Genomic DNA, 18,503 nt, shown 5'->3' with positions numbered 1-18,503 from the left:
TAGTTCTTGTTGCAGACTCTTCCTGTTCTCACAATCCTTGTGATCACATTACCTGTAGGACCCAAAGAAAAACCGTCTCTACCAGTGGACAAAGGCAGAATTAAAGATGGGATTAATCCAGCTGTTCTTCAACCTCACCTCTGAACCTATGCAAGGGACCTACACAGTAGTGGTGCAGAAGGCCTCTGGGAAGACAATTCGGCATCCTTTCTCTGTGGAGGAGTATGGTAACTGTTGCTGCAGTTTCAAGTTCCCAACAGCTAGTCCTGTGGGGTATAAAAGCTTAACTGAACACAAGGTAGATCTGACCAGGATGGCTGGAAAAATGTCACTGTGTCCTTTCCCTCCCAAGCACACCTTTGTGTCTTAACCTCTCTCTGGTGCTCTCCCCACTATGCCAGTTCCATCTGCTTGGCTAGAAAATGGTTGCAACCAACGTAGCTTCCCACCCCAGCAAGGCAGCTGCAGCTGTTTTTATACGGTCTGACGTGATCTGGCTCATGCAGCAGAGATGAGTCCTGGAAGATGAGTCTGGAAGTCCTTTGATCTCTTTCAGTTACAAGTCTCTTACCATGCTCTGTGCCCTGAATCCCTCCTAGTTGTCCCAAGTCACCATCCACTTCCCCTCCTGCAGCCGGGTTTGGATGTGATGTCACCCTGTGCTAAGTCACCAGGGAAGCTATGGGGTCTTCCGATTTTTCAAATTGGCAAGATCTACGTGCTTTGGAAATGCAGAGACCAGGCTGCAGTCCCAGCTCTGTATGTTTGTGGAAGAATTCTGTTGACTTAACTCTCATTTTACTGTGTCCTACTGCTGTGGGACTGATAAGGCATGTGTTATCTAAGAAGTTGCTGTATTTTAATAGCTGGTGGAATAATGCTGTCTTCTTAGCTGGCACAGTGGCTGGTTGAGTGCCTGTGGTTTTTGCTGATGACAGTGGGATGTACAGGTGACAGAAGCCTCTAAAATCTGACCATTCAGGTGCGAATGGGTTTCAGGCCATTTGTAAGAATAGCCTTTGAACAGCCTTCATGTCTCGTTCTTATGTTACCCCCCACCACATCATGGACTGTTTTCCTTTGGTTCTGCTGCAGTGCTGCCAAAGTTTGAAGTAACAGTGAAAATGCCCAAGGTGATCACCATTCTTGATGAGAAGCTGAAGGTGACAGTTTGTGGTCTGTGAGTGTCGTTCTTTAAAGTCCTTCTTGGTTTCAGGTTTTTCTTCAACTGCTGCTGAAAGTCCAGTTGGGAGATTGGGATATGATACTTCATTATATTTCTTAATCGTTTTGGGGTCCCAGTACCAAAGAGACTACATCTACCATTAGACAAAAGGCAACAATTATTGCTTGGGACACTTTGTACGTAACATGTAGAAAGATATTCCTCTGGATTTTGGGAGGGGTCTTTTTGCATATTTTTTGAGTCATAGAGGATTTCAGACCAGCCAGAGTGCTAGGGAAGAGCTCTTCAGTTTAGTTTACCTGGGAGTGATGTTTTAACTGTGGTTTCTACTTGTCATCACTGAAAGGAAACCATAAATGATGGAGCTGCCCTCTTTCCCTTGGGGCACCTCATGCAATTCTGCATAGCAATGTTCCATATATCCTGCAGGAAAATCCATGGCTTTGGCTGAAGAACAAGCCAAAAGACTCAGTGCACATACAGACACAAGCCAGTTCTACCAGAATTGGGCGGTGGGGTAGATATTTGCAGCATGTTCTCCAAGATGAGGGGTACTCTCAACGAAATCAACATTAGGGTAAATGAATTGCGAAGACTTATATGTTATTCCCAAGGTTGCAATCAGGACTGTAAGATTTAGTGCTCCTGCCTCCGTTGCCCAGCTTGATCCTAAAATGTTACTGAATTTCTTTCTACATTTTATTTCCTGTGATGACCCTGTTGTATCCTGGAGGCAGTTCTAGGGAAGAGTCCTGGCTTGACAGGGGCTAAGCTAGTAATTTTTTCCCATTCTTCTTACATTTCTAATGGCTCTATTTTTCTTTCAATCCTGCTGGTAGATACACATTTGGAAAGCCTGTTCCTGGTCTTGTGAGCTTCCGTGTCTGCAGGAAGTTTGAACACGCATCCACTGCCTGCTATGGAGAAGAAGCGAGAGCAGTGTGTGATGAGTTCTCTGGAAAAGTGAGTCATGATTTCTCATGTGGGTAGAGTGATAGGAGAAAGTGTGGTTTACTGAGCATGCCTTGTAGGTGCAGGGTTCCTCTGAGTATGTACAAGCACAGAGTGAAGAGGGCAGAGACTCCATGTATTTTAAGGAAGTCTGAAGGAGGGAAGATTGGGTGCGAGATGAAATGTGAAAGGGAAAAAAGGGGGGAATGTCTGTGCAGTAAGAAAGATGTGTGTAAAGGCAAGAAGCTGATGGAGAAGGAAGAGGCGGAAGAAACAAAAAAAAGGTCAGGTGGAGTGTAGAGAGTATAAGAGAGAAGGGAGATAGAAAAGGCATGAGCGATGAGAGCAGAGTTGGGGTTGGCTTACACTAGAGTGTGTGCCATCAGAAGTTGGTGTTAGAAGCAGGAAAGGAGCAGAAACCAGGGGAGGGGTGATGCAGTTTGAACAAGAAGGAAAGGAATATGGGTTTAGAAGCAGCACTGAAGACAAGCAGAAGAAAATTACAACTTTTTTCACTCTTTAGACTGGCAAGTCTGCAAGAGTGAAACTGAATGGTGTTTGGAGCACTGGCAGTTCAACAGCACTAGCTTAACTGACAGAAGCTGGGGTAACAGCAATTGTGGAAATATGCCAGGACAAGAAAGCAAGCAGAAGACATTCTTATGGTCTTTGGGGTCTGCCACAGTATGATCCCCACAATTGCCTCTGCTACTGCTTTTGTTACCTAAGTTAAAAGAAAATATGAACTCTGTGGTGCTAACCTTGTTCCAGGCATCTACTCCTTTTTCTGTGGAGACCTGCCTTGTACATGAAGATGCTGAAGAGAGGTGACAAGCCTTGGAAATACTTTTCCAGCTCTCATCTTCTTTCTACACATACACAGGCTTTGCTTTATGTGTCACTCATACAGCTTGTGCATTTTAAGTCAGCAGCTAAATGTGCCTGATGCCTGGTGAACATTTCCTGTGTGGTAAACACTTGAATAATTCTCCACGCTTCTGTATCAAGTGCTTGCAATTTTAAACTTCACACACACATACACAAAAAATCTTCTAGGTTGCAAACTCTTTGTTCTGATGTTGCTGCAAGTACTCCAAAATGCTCCTTGCCAAGTTACTTACGTGCTTTTCCAGTTTTGATAGAAACATGAGAGGGAATGATCTGTGAGGTTATGGCCTTCTCTTCCAGTTCAGAGCAATGCACAGTGATGGATTCATTAAGTTGGATAAACATTATATAAATGAGACTGTAATGGTCTTGTTTGTTTTCCTTCAACAGACAGACAACTATGGCTGCATTTCTGAAATGATAAAGACCAAATTATTCCAGCTTAAGAGAAGTGGATATGAGAACAAGCTCCGTGTGGAGGCTAAGATTAAAGAAGAGGAGACAGGTATACATCATCTGGATCAAAGAGCCATGTAATAGGCCTGGGAAAGACCAGCAGAGGGGTCTGCCAAGTAGGAATGAGGGAGAAAAGCAGACTCTTGCTTTTGTGGAATCCTAATGTTTTCCTACGTGGAGGCCAGGAGAATCAACAAAATTGCTTGTCCAGCAAAGGAGGATTGGCCTTGAATAAAAGTAATTCTGGTCAGGCAGTGGCAAACTAATTCTTCATGCTTCTTCCTGCAGGAGTGGAGTTGACTGGATCAAGCTTCTCTGAGATCACAACCACGATTACCAAAATCACCTTTGAGCATTCAGACTCCCACTACAAACCTGGACTCCCCTTCTTTGGGCAGGTAGGGAAACCATGAGAATGGAATGCCATGAGAGCCAAGTAAACATGCGCCTGAGCTATGTATCCTGGATGGATACGTGCCCCACCTCTGCAAAGATGCTGGATGTCAGTGCTCCTAATCCCTGTGGTGCCCCTCTCCTCTGCAGGCTCTTGAACTGGGGAACAGCAGCTGAGATCACAGCCCTCATTCTGCTTACCCCTCTGCCCTTGGGCTTCTGTTTCTCCAGTCAAGTACAATTCTGCTTTTCCAGTTGCCTGTTTAATAGGAGATCTAAGGGGTCTGAGTGCATATCAGTCTCCAAGTCCACTCCTCTGACCCAGAGGCGGAGATAAGAAAGGGCCAAAAAATGATTCAGAAAGTCTGCAGCTCTCTGAAAGAGACAGGTGCTGTACATGTGAAGTACAGTGGAGGCTTCTTGCCTGATGTGAGACCAACATCCTTAGCCTGGTGGTCTACTGGTCTGTTCAGCTGACAGGTATTCCTCTCCCTCTATACTGTACTCTTTTTGCTCCTCCAGGTGAAACTAGTGGATGGGTCTGGTGCTCCAATTGCCAATGAAATCGTGAGGATTTCTTTACAAGGACACCAGGAAGTCAACTACACAACAAATGAAGAGGGCAGGGCACAGTTCGCCCTGAACACTTCCATGCTGTACTTTGATTCTGTTGGAATTAGGGTGAGTCCTGCGGGCAGAGGAGGTAACGAAGTGACCCACAGGGCTGGAAGGGGAGTACCTCTGAAGTTTCTACTATACATGCTAAACCACTTATCTTCTTGTTCCTGGTTGGTTGTGCCAACCTTGACACCAGCGTGGTGGGAATAGTCATACAACAAACCGGGTTACCATGTCAGAAGTGCACTTAGCTTGTAAATAGTTGATTTCTGCTTGGAAATAACAATATAGGGTTAGAAAGAGCATCAAAAGATCATGATAGTCCATACTGCTCCAAAGGATCACCAGCCTTACCTAGACAAATCTGTTTCAAGGGTGGGTCTAACTCCCATAGTGGAGTGCTGCTAGTGCTTCGCTGTCTTTTCAATGAAATGATTTCCCGACTGTCTCATCTCAATATCCATTATGGTCAGTTAAGGCAATCTGCATCTCTCAGGGTTTAATTTATCATTCCCAAGTATAGTGAGAAAGATAAGGAAATAAGAGCACAGCATGTGAGGCACATGAAATGCTGAAGTAGCACTCTTCTAAGTGTGAAATACCTCCCCTTGCTCTCATTTTTAAGAAGACCTGGACTCTTTCAGCTCCTAAACTTCTATTCAGTTTAGGTTTTGAATTCTCAGGTGGAGATGTATCCTCATTTTCTATAGCACCCTTAGCTTGATCTTGGCACTGGTAATCTATGAACTGAACAGCACTATCCCTTCTCCAGTGCCAATAATGAGAAGAAAAATGAAAATCGACTTTTCTCTTTAAACTAACAGGATATAAGAAAGGACAAAGTATTAGGGTTAAAGAGCCCTTGAGGTGACACTAATAGTAAACAAACAACTGACATGGCATGTAGTGACAGAAAAAAGGGGAATGGTATTAAATTGAAAGAGGGTAGATGTAGATTAGGTGTTAGGAAGACATTCTTTACTGTGAGGGTGCTGAGACACTGGCACAGGTTGCCCAGCGAAGTTGTGTGTACCCCCATCCCTGGAAGTGTTCAAGGCTTTGAGCAACCTGGTCTAGTGGAAGGTGTGAGCTCTTGGAACTATTGATCTTTAAGGTCCCTTCCAACCCAAACCATTCTGTAATTCATTCTGTGATTCGACTTCTCTGAGACAAACCACGACTTCTCTGGGAGTGAGTTTATTCCCAATAATTTGCTAAGGATACCACCCTGTCTTGCATCTTCCGAACTCATGGGTTTTGGTTTTTTTTTTGTAGACTACCTTGTTGCTTTAATGTAAAAAATACCGTACCTTTAATATGAGGCCATGAATTTTGGCTCCAGTTCAGCCATCTGCATTTAAGGATCTATGTGTGTATTTTCCTCTTTTCCAGGCAACTCATAAAACACACCCCTACTGCTATGATCGTTCCTGGGTTGTTCCACGTTATGAAGAAGGCTATCTCCAGCTGAAGCGCTTTTACTCTCCTAGTAAGAGCTTCCTCAAAATTGAGCCCAAGTCTGAGACACTAAGCTGTGGCTCCTCCACAGAGGTCCGGGTACACTATATCCTTACTCCAGAGGCCATAGGAGAGCAGAAGAAATTTGTCTTTTACTACCTGGTAAGCTTGCACCTGCCATGCAATGAGGTTGTCACTGGTAATTGTACGGGGGCTGGAGATGGGAACTGTGGTTTCTGTCAGCAGGCTTTAAACGCTTTCCCCATCATCTTTCATATGCTCTTTTTCCACAAAAAGGAAGGTCTGGGTTAGGAGCAGAAGAGTTAAGATGTCCCATTGCCCCCTGGGCGAGCCCTGGGATTCTGCCACAGGGAGACAGAAAGCAGCTGAGCAGGGTGGAGCAGCAGACACAGCTCAGCTGCTCTCCTCTCAGGTTCCCCTTCTTCAAGGTTTGGCTCATGCATAACCTCAGTCACAGCTGAGTTTCTCCTTCTGTTCAGGTGACGGCCAAGGGAATCATTAAGCAATCAGGCACCCACATTCTGGATTTGGACCAGGAAAGTGGTGAGTTCCTCTCCCCTGCCAAATTGTCGCTATCCTGGGAGGCTAGGCAACTGTGGCAGACATACAGGCTGCTTCCATATAAATGGAGGGATCCACATCTACATGTTCCCTAAGATATGGGAAGATTTTGAGCTTTCTTTTCTCTGCCTTCATTTAGGCTTTGCACAGATTTGCTCTAATCCCCTGTGCCAGCTGTCTTTTCTTCTGACACTGCATTTCTGGGACTCCAGTGTTCCTAGAAGACACAGCCTGATGGTCTGTTTTTAGAAGCTGAACCAAAATTCAGCATGCTCAGGCACTGGAAAACAGGACTTGAAACAGGCCTTTTCAGCCAGACAGTAAGACTTATGCATCTCTGTGAGCACCAATCAATCGTACTTGGAGGCCTGGAGTTTCATCATGCCTAGGGCGAAGTTTAGAATGAAGTCAAAACTAGAATTTTGGCTGCTCCAGAGCAGGCTTCCTGTACTTAATTTTTTGCTTTTGTTTTGTTTGCTAGCCAGTGGGGTCTTCTTGCTACAGCTGCCTGTGCAAGCTGATATTGCTCCAGTGGCCCAAGTGCTTGTCTACACCACTGCCCCTAGCAGGGAGGTGATTGCTGATTCAACCAAGTTCAATGTAGAAAAGTGTTTCAGCAATAAGGTAAGTGTGCGTTTCTTGAGGGAGCAGCCATTGGACTGCAGTTGTGGTCAAGCTCACTTATTTAGATTTATCCTGGCTAAGCTAATTTCTTTAGAATTACTTACACTGAACTAACACTGGACAAGCCATCTGTCAATTGTTCTAGGTAGCTTCACTGCCTACTGGTTTGTGTGAGCTTGGAGGAGATCAGCTGTTGGAAAAAAGGTGCTAGCAGGGTCTACACCGGTAAAACCCCTCTTAGCAACTAGTCACAGCCACTGATCTCACAGATGGTCCTGGGCAAGAAAAAATGGGGCTACATGTATTTTGTCATACTGCAACACATGTATTTCACTCCTTTTCACAAAAACATGTTGCAGCAATGAGGTAGCTGCTTGCGGGATAAAAGAGCAAAAATAAAACACTCACAGCCACAATCCAGTGGACAAAGCTAATACTTGTGAGATCTTTCAGCTCCCGCTCATCCTGTCATTTTCATTTCCACTGTATACAAATGGAGATAAACCTTGCTTTGAACTTGCTGAGAAATGCACAGTGGTGCTTCAATAGCAGTTGTGAAACTGAAAGAGTGCAGAACAATAAAGCCTTCTTTCTGTGATCATGGGGACTGTTGTTCTCTTATAACCTCACTTATTCCTTATGCAGAAGAGCAGACTGATGCATGCCTAAGAAGAGAACAACCTCAAAAATTCCTGTTGGGACTTCAGAATAGTAGACAGGACGCTGCTAAAGACAGTCCTTTGCCCTGCTAAAACCCCAGCTAAATGAGTTCTTGAGACTGATGTCCCTGTAGGAGCTTGGTCACCTGAATTTTGTTCATATGTTAAAGGTCGTTAACATACATTAAGGTCTGGGTGCAAGCCAACTACCAAGTGATTTACATGCTTAGATATGCTTTCCTTTCTGAAAGCATCCCGCATCCAAAGCTGCTGTCAGACAGAATAGGACAGACTTTGGGCTATATCTATGCTAGGCAGTTTCGTAGTAGCAAGTTTGCTACAGCCCTTGTTCTGCCATTTCCTGAAGAATATTGTTTTTGCAGTCTGAAGATCACGAGTCCACCGCGGGAGAGGTGGAGGATGTCAGCAGAAGGCATGCTTTGGTCTTGTTGGGACATGAGGGAGACTGGCAGCTGATGCTGCTTTGTCAGGCAACATGTTTACTCTGAGGATGCTTTGATCGTTGCATGTTAGGGGAGGGTTTGCACTGTGAGGAAAGGGAAGATTTATGCAGGTCAGCCATAGTATGACAAAATCATGTGGGATGGTTATGACAACAACTTCTGCTAGCAAGAGCTTCCAGGGCAGAGGTTGGTACAGGATCATTAGAGTTGTGAGTTAAGTTTTGGAGAAGTCACACAAGTCTGGCAGGTCTCAGCCAACAGGCTGGTTCTTCAGAATCATTACCAGCCAGTAGATACTGCAGTATTGCTCCAGGGCATCACTGCTTCTCATGTTACCAAAAAAATCTGCTAAGCAAGGTCCTTGCAACCCTGTTTTTTCTCCACATACAATATCTGGGTGCAGTACAGAGGCTGGGCCTCGTTCAAGACCATGCCCAGCTGCCTGAAAAGATCTAGCCACAATGTAGGATTATCTCATCACATTCACGGTGGCCATGAAACTCAAAACTGCCTTAAAAATTTATGAACAATTGTGATGCTTGAAGTTGCCAAGAACGGTTAGTGCTGACTCCTGGCATTGCAGGAAGGCAACCCCGCTGTGCAGCAGCACAGAGGGCATGGGGGGAGGGTGTGTGTGTATCTATGTGTAAGGTTAGAACCAATGCACTCAACTGGAGGGAAAAGTCCTGCAAGGGTAGGGCACTTGTGACATAGCTTTTCCTGTGGCTACAGGTGGATTTAAGCTTCTCTCCTTCTGAAGGCCTGCCTTCCTCTGATGCTCACTTGCTGTTCAGAGCCTCTCCAAACTCCCTCTGCGCTGTCCGTGCTGTGGACAAGAGTGTTCTTCTCATGAAGCCAGAAGCTGACCTGTCACCCAGCTCTGTAAGTGCTTAGTCTGTGGAGCAAGTCAGAGGCTGGTCAAAGCAAGTGCAGCCCAGTGCTGGGGTGGAAACAGTGAACAGACCTTCTTGTCAGTGCTGACACAGGAAAGCTGCCCTGCACTGTTCCTCGTCTTCCTCCAATGGGCAAAAAGATGAGAACTGGGCAGCAGCTGTTTCTTATGGGTTTTGTGCAACTGTAGGGATGGCAATTAGGAAACTCTTTCAAGGGAACTGCTTCTCTTGGCCAGAGCCAAACACTGTTGTGTGCTTGATCATAATTTTTCAGTTATTCTCTCCAGCCATGGATTAACTTTCTTGGAGTAACATCTGGAAGTTGACACTTCCAGGTTTTTATTCCTTTCATGCCAAGCTGCAAACAACAATCCCTGCGTACGGACAAAAAGTACTGCAGATGGGCTGGCCAGTGTCATTTTTTATATATTTAGGCCATAATAACCAGAGTAACATGCTGTCAGTAACAAAAGAGGAAGTATCTCTGACTCCCAAATTCCCATTGCTCCCACCACAAGGAGGACCACAGCAATATGGATGTATGTGCAGTGATGTGACTGTTCTGGTGCTTGCATCCAAATCCCTCAGTTGTGTTTTGTGACAGTGGACACTGAAAATGCCAAATACCCTGGCTCTTTCTGCCTAGGTGTATAACTTGCTGCCAGTGAAGGAACTGCGTAACTATCACCATGGTCCAGACATGCTCTTGGAGGAGCCCCTGGAGAATTGCATCCCCTTGAAGAACATAGTTCTGAATGGGATCACCTATTCTCCCGTAGTGGAGACAAATGAAGAGGACACTTATAGCATCCTAAAGGTACAGCCCTCTTGCATGGTTAGGGAGTGGAGAGGGAGGACTGAGAATACTTAAGCCTTTTGTGGCATGATGCAACGCAGCGAGGGAAGGGTTTATGAATTGGAATAATCCAACACTAATTTCTATCCAGAGGCAAGTTCGGTGAGTCATAAGCTTCACCTGTCTTGCCAGCTTTGCTCTATACTTGGTGGAAAAGGAATCAATCTCGAAGTTTTCTTCTTAAAGGAAAAGCTTTGAGGTTGATTTGGAATGAGGTTCTTGTGGGAGGTAAATAATCCTGTGCCATTACAGTGACCTCAAATAAATCAATATGTCCTTGAGCTGCATCGTAGCCACAGATGTTTCCTTCCAGAGAGAAAACTCTATTATTTACTCTCTGGCTCATCCTGATCCCTGGGCTGGAATTGGACTGGAACCAGTACCCTAGAAACAGAGCGGGTCTACCCTTTGGTGTCTCTGAGCCATTCAGGCACCCAGACCCAAGGCTGAGGGGGATCATCTCAAGGTCCAGCCCACAGACAGTAACAGCTTCTCCTTTCAAGGCAGCATAATACTAATGTCAGGTCTGCTGTGTAAACCTTAATAGGAATCAGTTACAAAAAACCATGTTGGGTTTCTCTCCCATAGGAAATGGGTTTAAAGTTTTTCACAAATACCAAGGTGAGGAAACCTTGGTATTGCAGCACTGAGAATTACATACCTGCAGCAGCTGGCCTTGCATCACCTTCAGCCATGTCTGGACCACCTATGTATGAAATGAGGACAAGCGGTAAAGGAACTGAGTTTTGTTGTCACCTCTGTTCTGAACAGATATCCTGTCTGTATTTTGGTCTGAATACTTCAACAAGAGCTTGGGTTTTGAACTGAACCCTTGGAAGTAGTACTGAATTGGTGGGTTCACAGATTTCAGCTTCTGCATGAGTGTAGGGCTTATCTCTTTTGCTGCACTGTGAAGGTCTACAGACAAGCTTTGATAACTCTGTATTAGAAGTCAGCAGAACCGGGTGGTTTTCAAAGACTCTGGCAGAGCAGGATATTATTCTGCTGCTAAATTCTCTGTTCGCTAGGCTTTTACAGTAGACTTGTTCTCCCAGCTATCACTTAAGGGGTCTCCAATATAGTTTTCAGTTTGTCCCCATTGACTCACCCGTTTTTATGTATGATTAAAACCAGATGACAAAATTTTCAGTGGCAAGTTGGTAGACTTTAGGGGCTTAGAATGGTAAGATGCATTGCAGTCTGAAATGGACCCACCCTATTTCTAAGGGCTATCTTAACTCTTACGCTGTAGCTGTTCGGGCAACAGAACTGGTCGTATCATCCTCCAGAGTCTCACGTTAAGGGGAATATCCTAGAAAATCTGTGTTAGTGTAGCTGGGTAACTGATTCAGAGTTTTTCCTTGGCACGAGAACCTGTGCTTTTGTACATGTCCAGTTTGAAGACCGTTTCAACTTCTTACATGAACTTCTAAGATGCAGGATAAATTTTTTAAAAATTATTTTAAACTGAAATAAGCAGCAGTAAGAAAGCTGACATACCGTGACAGGTAAATATAAGCAAGTCACCTGTCAGCTATGTGATACAGCTCTGATAGCAGCTTTCACTCATGCCCTGAGACTCCTTCTCAGACTCTGGAGGTGCCTGTTGTGCAGGTAGTATGGATACTTGCTAGCTACACAATTGTTACCCAAACACAGAAATTAATTAAGCCAAAGTAAAGATGATAAAAACTAGAATTCAGATAATAACTTTTCTTCTTTATGGGTTTGGGTGTATTTCTCTTTCTGTTTGTAAAAGCCAAGCAAAACAAGTCCCACTCACCCCATCTTTGTTTTCCAGTTGTTCAAAACCAAATTCAGCTGAAGGCTTATTTTTTACCAAATTTAATCCCAAACTCAGAATATGTTATTGGAAATAGTTTTTCAACACGAAAATTTTGTTTTAGTCAAAAAGTCTTTTTTTAACCTTCCCAAATTCCAACTACGTTTTTTTAGTTTGAGCATCTTCAGCCTAGTTCTTGAGGAGGCTATAACTTTGGCAGGGAGGTGGTTTTCGACACAGTGACCCTACAAAAAACAGTGCAACAGAGGGATACTCCATTGCTAGCTGTCCTGATGGGATGGAAATAATGGAAGGCTAGCCCCTCTGGCTAATAAGCCCTGACCCTGAAGCTTCACTGATGTTGGTACCAGGGCTCACTACAGCCACAGCAAACATCTGCTGCCAGCACAGCTTCTGATTGCCACATAGGTTGCTGCTTTCTCGGTCTGAAGCATGATGCTGATGTAGATCTTGCTTGTTTGGAATTATCAGTAGTTCATTTCTTTTCCGTCTCATCACATTCAGGCATTGAGTCAGATAGATTTTATGCCAGGTCAAGCACTCGTGAAGAAGTGACGGAGACAGTCCGAAAGTATTTCCCAGAAACTTGGATTTGGAGTTTAGTATCTACAAGGTGAGCACCTTAGGGCCAGTTGTTTCTTTTTTAGTAAAACTGGTTTATAAGGTGAAAACATGAATCCCCGCATGTTTGTCAAGACTTTTCAATGCCAAAAAGTCCTTCACTGTTTGCAGAGATTACTTGGCCATCCTGTGAGATGGAATTACCTTCAGCCGTGATTAGGTGTGTCCAAGGAATGGTTGTGGGTCTGGAAGAAGGTGTGGGGTGGTCCTTCAGTAACAGACATACTGTGCCTCAACATTCACACAGGCAGTGCTGTTCAGTGGGTCAAAAGGGGTACAGATAGTCACTAAAATGCCATAAAAATCCTCCTCCTGTCCTTACTCTCTGTGCTTCACCAGCTCTGAGGGAAATGCTGATCTAGATGTGACCATCCCTGACACCATCACCGAGTGGAAAGCCAATGCATTCTGCACTTCGGCAGAGACAGGCTTTGGCTTGTCCCCAACAGTGTCCCTCAGAGCCTTCCAGCCCTTCTTTGTAGAGCTCACCATGCCCTACTCTGTAGTGCGTGGTGAGTCCTTCACACTGAAAGCCACGGTATTCAACTACCTGTCCGCCTGCATCAGGGTAAGGAAATTTTAAATCCTTCTCTGTACTTGTGTACCTTCTTGTACACCTTTTGCCTTCACCTAGCCTTCGTATCTTATCTCTGAGTAGCCTTAGATCCTTCAACCCTGAAATTCTTATGTTGTTCTTCCTATATAGTCCAAATGCAAAACCTACAACTCCAGCTCCCTTCTCCTTTGCTACTGAAGAAATAGCCATTGCTATGGCTTCCTAGCTCCCCAGCTCTTACAATCACGCTTTCCTCATTGCGCCTCTCTCTATAACTGGCAGGTCAGTGTGACTCTGGCTCAGACAACCCATTTCCTGGCTACTCCAGTGGAAAAGGAGGAAGAGTCTCATTGTCTTTGTGAGAATGGGAGGAAAACTGTGGCTTGGCTGGTGACTCCCAAATCTCTAGGTAAAGGTCTCTCCCCTGAAAACTGCAGGGAGAGTTTCTCTGTGCTGTTCCTCCCATTCTTGTGTGAATGAATGAAGAACATGGTCCTGTTTGCACCCAACATAAATGGGTGTTAAAGCAACATAGTTTCCTGGGAAGCACTGCAGCTGAGTGTCTGTCTCATGTGGGGTTATTTTGGAGGCAAAGGCTGGTGGACTCATAGTGACCAAGACTGTGTCTGGCACCACACACAGTACCACCAAGCCTTACAGCCCTTAGACAGCATCTTCTGAAGCCAGAGACATTGCTGGCCAGCAGGGCTGCTCTGTCAGCTCCATTCCTCCCAGAGATTAGACGATTGCCCCATGAGATCTTCATACTTTGTTTTCACTTTGTGAAAACTGTTAGCACATGCTAACAACAGGGTGCTGTGGTAGCAGCTGTGGCGTGCATGCAGGGTAGCAGTGTGCTGAACAGCAGTGGGGCTGGTGAGTCCACCACTGTGGTGTTCCAGGTTATGTAAAAGAGTCATCAAAATAGAGTCACCTTTCCATGGCAGTGCAGCTCGTCTGCTCCAGGATAGCTTCTGATATAGATAGCTATGGTCTTGTGTGAAAGAAGCAGGGCCCAGGTGTGATAGAAAATCCCCATTGTGAGCCTGCAGGTTGGAACTCCTGGAAGCGTGGCAGTGACTCCTGTTGCCTGTTGTTGCCTGGCAGGGCTGGCTGACTCCTGTGTCCCTTGTTCCCTCCAGGGCAGGTGGAGTTATCGGTGAGCACTGAGGCGCTGCAGAACCAGCAGCCCTGCGGGAATGTCATTGTGGAGACCCCTGAGAAAGGGCGGAAGGACACGGTCATCAGACAGCTGCTGGTGGAGGTATGTGGGCTGTGGGAAGGGAGAACTGACCTTTCCTAGGGCTAGAGCCTATGCTGTGATGGAATTGGACAGGATGCTAGAAAAAGTCGTCTAGGCTCCCTTTCCCATGAAAGGCTGGACCAGATGATCTTTCAAGGTCCCTTGTAACTTGGGCTGCTCTATGATTCTATGGGATCATTATGCAGTGTGGCATTATGATGGTCTTACATCATTGTTATACTTTGGCACAGCTGCATAAAGACTACAGGTTAATAATGGCGTGCAGTGTTTCTCCCAGTATGCTAGACTTTCCCTATCCCCTACTGGAGCAGGACTCCTACTCCAGTCCATCCTTCCCTTTATCTCCTACCTGTCACCTCCTATTCCAATACACTCTCTTTACACCCTCTTTCCTCCTTTTGAGACACCCCTAGTAAGTTTGCCAGTCAGCACATGCCGCCTCTCAGCAGTTGAGTGGCCAAGCTGTGGCCAGCCTCTTACGCTGAGCGTTGTGCAGTTCTGGTATGCTACCGTAGCGTGGCACCAGGATGAAGGTCAGGCATTCACAAGCACCTGTGGGAGTTTGATGCCTGTAGAGAAGTCCCCTCAAAACTCCAGTTATTATAACAGTCCATGAAAACGTGTTAGAATTTTACAGCTTATCCATTGCCTGTGGCAAGAAGAGTCACTGATGTGATGTGGTACAGAAGGAAATTATATAGGGCAGCATTGCACATCCTTTACAGGAAAATGCTAATTTATTGTACTGGGTGTGGTAATCTGGCAGGTAGATTGTATGTTCTTAGCTTTTCTCTGTATCATAAAACCCCTTAATGTTTGCCTACTATTTTCTATGGTATCAGTAGTGTCACCAGATATGACAGTGTACATCTTCCCTTTCTATTATTAACATAATATTAGCAAACTGTTAGAATAATGTCTATTTCTGCCCCCCACAAACATCCACAGCTTTATGATAAATAGCACTGCAGGCGTCTCCTCAGGACAGCCTTCCAGAGCTACTGTGAGCTTTTGTTAACAAAAGCACTTGCTGTAATGCTGCAGTACCTTTTGTTACAAGGATGTTAACTATCTCTCGCTGTGTACAATAGTTGCAGGTCATCCATGTGATAGTCCTGCAGTGTTCTCCTCTTCCTGCTCTTCCTCCACATACAACACCCGTCACTTAGGATCATATTCTTTTATTTGCTTAAATTATTATTTCAGAGCTCTCTATTTCAGGGATTGTTAATGACTGCCTCTCCTTCTTCAGTTCATTCACTTTTCACATATCCCTTTGCCCTTGTTAAGGATTGCTCTGTCTGTATTTCCTGTCTCACTAACTTGTCACCTCTCTTGTTTTCCTTCATCCCACCCAAGCCTGAAGGAGTTGAGAAGGAAACAGTTCAGAACTCTGTGCTTTGTGTGAAAGGTAAAGCCCGCTCTCTCCACCCTTTCCATTTGCTCCTGTGTGGTTTGATGGGTGGGATGTGCCTGGAGGAGGAAGATAGTGCTGCCTTTATCATATTCCAGATAGGCTGGTTTTTTTAGGTAATCAAAACATGCCCCATCAGTTGGGAGCCTGAGATGTAAGAGAGAAGAAAGCCCTAGAGAATGGACCATCCTGGCTAAGCATCAGGGTATGAGTTAGGACAGATTTAGCATGACTGCATCCCTGCTTTCTTGTATGCTAACACTGGAGTTACAAGTGCTGTCTCCTGTTTTCTAGTGCACCCAGGAAAAGTAGACATGCAATCTCCAGTGCCTAACAGTGGCTGGGGCTGGTTTCATGCAGGGATTGCCTTATAGCCAGGGAAAAACGAAGTGACTGAAGTCAGGGCATTTCTAATAGGAAGCGTTCCTGTTGTTTCACTGTGGCTCCCTCCCCTTGGGACTGCACTGAAGCTGTTTAAGACTTGTTTCTCTCTCAGGAGCGCCTGTGAAAGAGAAGTTTTCCCTGTTGCTACCCTCAAATGTGGTACAAGACTCAGGCAGAGCATATTTCTCAGTGCTGGGTGAGTGAGCAGCCTGGCAGAAGAACCATATGCTGTTTTTATCTCTGTGTTGGCCTCCTACCTCACAGCTTTTTCTTCTGGTTTCCAGCACACCTCACTCCTGTCTCATCTCTTCTGTCTTGAGCATCTTCCCTTCCAGTTGTGCTCTTCCTTTTCCCGTTTCTGCATGTCCTTTTATTCAGAGTTCTCTTCTAGTTTCCTAAATTTTCTCTCATTTACCTTTTTCCATTTTCTTTGATGTTCTGTTTCATTCAAGGATCTTTATAGATCCAGATTTTTTTTGTGTTTCTCTGCCATCTTCTGCTTCTCTCATTCAGTATCTCCCTCTGATTCTGATAGCCAGCTCTGAGTATTATTAATATCCCTCTGCTATTTCCTGCTTCCCAGGTGACATCATGGGCACTGCCATGCAGAACCTGCACCAGCTCCTGCAGATGCCGTTTGGCTGTGGGGAGCAGAACATGGTCCTGTTTGCACCCAACATCTACGTCCTGGACTACCTGAACAAGACAGGGCAGCTGAGTGAGGAGGTCAAATCCAAGGCCATCGGATACTTAGTGAGCGGTGAGCTGGGACATGGCTTTTGCTTCTGCTTTGGCTTTTTTCCAGATCCTACCTGGGATGGTTCCGTCAAATGTTGGCCAGACATGGAAAGAGAGCTTCTGTCATACACAGATGTCTCTGCTGTGTGCCTGAGAAGGCCCTTCACTGCTTTTTCCTTTATAGTTTTCTGTTACTTAAGCATTAGAGTACCTGATCATTGCACCCACTTTTCTCTGCTCCGTCTTGGGTTGCAATGCAGTGCAGAGCTGTCAGATGACCTGCTACAGTGACTTGTCTGTTGTCATCAACATGTCCTGCCTTCTTTCTGAAGAACAGCAGGTGTTGCTTGTCCTCATGCAGTGCAAGCAGTGCGTGGAGGTGGGGATGTAACGGTACTTCTTATTAGCTAGGATAGGACTGACCTACTCTTCTCTCTTTTGCCTTCACTGATACAGCTGTTTTTCTGTTTCCCCTTCCCTCAGCAGACTTTCTTTGGCATCTGAATTTTGCTTTAACTCTCCATATGCAGGTTATCAGAGGCAGCTGAACTACAAGCACCCAGATGGCTCTTACAGTACCTTTGGACCACGTTATGGACAGCAGGGGAACACCTGGTGAGATTTCAATGTTGCCTATGCCTCCCCTATATGCTTTTCTTTCTCACCTGCACATTTATAATAAATGCTGCATGACAGTAATGCTGTTGCAGACCAGCAGTCTTTCCAGTGGTCCCTGCACTGCCTTCTATTTGATGAAATAGGTTGCATCAGCCAGTTATGTAGCTGAAGCACATCCTCCCACCAGCAGGCATGAGGACCATGGCAGAAAAGAAGGAAATGGAGATAAATCAGGGAAAAAGCATAGCAGGGATTTCACATCCTGACTGAGAAGGGCTGAAGAGTTGCAGTGGCAGCTCTTCTAGACTAGCATCTGCTGAGAAGGCTGCTGGGAAAGGTGTTTCTAGATAAGTGGAAAGGATGATAATCCAACAGCAGTACTGTATGTTTTATTCCAAGAATGTTTGTGTGTTACTAAGCAAAGGCAGCCTGGAGGACTGTATGTGTTGCCTATGCGTCTTACTGAAAAGTTTTGTTTCAGCATATCATTGTCATACATTTTCAACTTTAGGTAAGGATAAGAATGGATGATTTAATCACCTTTGGTTTGCTTTTAGTTTCTGAAACAGTACTTGGCTCCTGATGGTATGTTGGCTTCTCCATAATTGTTTGTAACAACTCTAGCAAAAACTCTTTTGACATGTTCTTCTTTACTTTTAAACTCTGAGGAGTTCTGGGAAACCCATGAGGCATGGATTTCTAGTGCAAGAGTCCTGTCAGTAGATCCATGAGCTAACAGGGATTTAATTATTCTACATTGTCATTTTGAGTACTATTGTTACTCAAGTGTTGAGCTAACTGGCATGCAATTCTCTACTTTTTCCCAAGAGATTTTTTTCAGATATAGTTCAACAATCACTGTCCTTCAAACTGTAGCCTCAACACAGAGGGATCACAGAGTTTGTGGTCCAAGAGAGGGACAAGAGATCAAGGTAGGAAGCAGGTTTTTGAATGATTTTTTGAGGTGAAGATATAAAATGTATGTGATCTGACTAATTGGCCCACAGTTCCCCAGGCCTTCTTGCCTTTCTCCAGAAAAATGATGTCCACATGGGCCCTGTCACCTGAGATGAACA

General features: G+C 45.0%; 1 protein-coding gene across 2 annotated transcripts in view; it reads left to right on the top strand.

Annotated features, from left to right (window-relative positions):
- A2M (alpha-2-macroglobulin) overlaps positions 1-18,503 on the top strand; it is a 30,842-nt gene that overhangs the window by 5,021 nt on the left and 7,318 nt on the right. For both annotated transcript variants that reach the window (XM_056341803.1, XM_056341804.1), the window contains exons 6-25: positions 59-227; positions 1,096-1,180; positions 2,026-2,149; positions 3,416-3,530; positions 3,770-3,879; positions 4,397-4,555; positions 5,885-6,112; positions 6,451-6,514; positions 7,014-7,156; positions 9,012-9,161; positions 9,819-9,989; positions 10,617-10,758; positions 12,337-12,445; positions 12,793-13,021; positions 13,292-13,418; positions 14,152-14,273; positions 15,633-15,684; positions 16,184-16,267; positions 16,655-16,831; positions 17,340-17,424. In XM_056341803.1, coding sequence (XP_056197778.1) covers positions 59-227; positions 1,096-1,180; positions 2,026-2,149; positions 3,416-3,530; positions 3,770-3,879; positions 4,397-4,555; positions 5,885-6,112; positions 6,451-6,514; positions 7,014-7,156; positions 9,012-9,161; positions 9,819-9,989; positions 10,617-10,758; positions 12,337-12,445; positions 12,793-13,021; positions 13,292-13,418; positions 14,152-14,273; positions 15,633-15,684; positions 16,184-16,267; positions 16,655-16,831; positions 17,340-17,424 — 2,645 coding nt within the window. The remainder of the gene's footprint in view (positions 1-58; positions 228-1,095; positions 1,181-2,025; positions 2,150-3,415; positions 3,531-3,769; positions 3,880-4,396; positions 4,556-5,884; positions 6,113-6,450; positions 6,515-7,013; positions 7,157-9,011; positions 9,162-9,818; positions 9,990-10,616; positions 10,759-12,336; positions 12,446-12,792; positions 13,022-13,291; positions 13,419-14,151; positions 14,274-15,632; positions 15,685-16,183; positions 16,268-16,654; positions 16,832-17,339; positions 17,425-18,503) is intronic.

Source organism: Falco biarmicus, chromosome 5 (assembly GCF_023638135.1).
Source record: "Falco biarmicus isolate bFalBia1 chromosome 5, bFalBia1.pri, whole genome shotgun sequence".
NCBI lineage: Eukaryota > Metazoa > Chordata > Aves > Falconiformes > Falconidae > Falco > Falco biarmicus.
The sequence above is the reverse complement of the archived record's forward strand: the minus strand, read 5'-3'. Positions and strand labels throughout refer to the sequence as shown.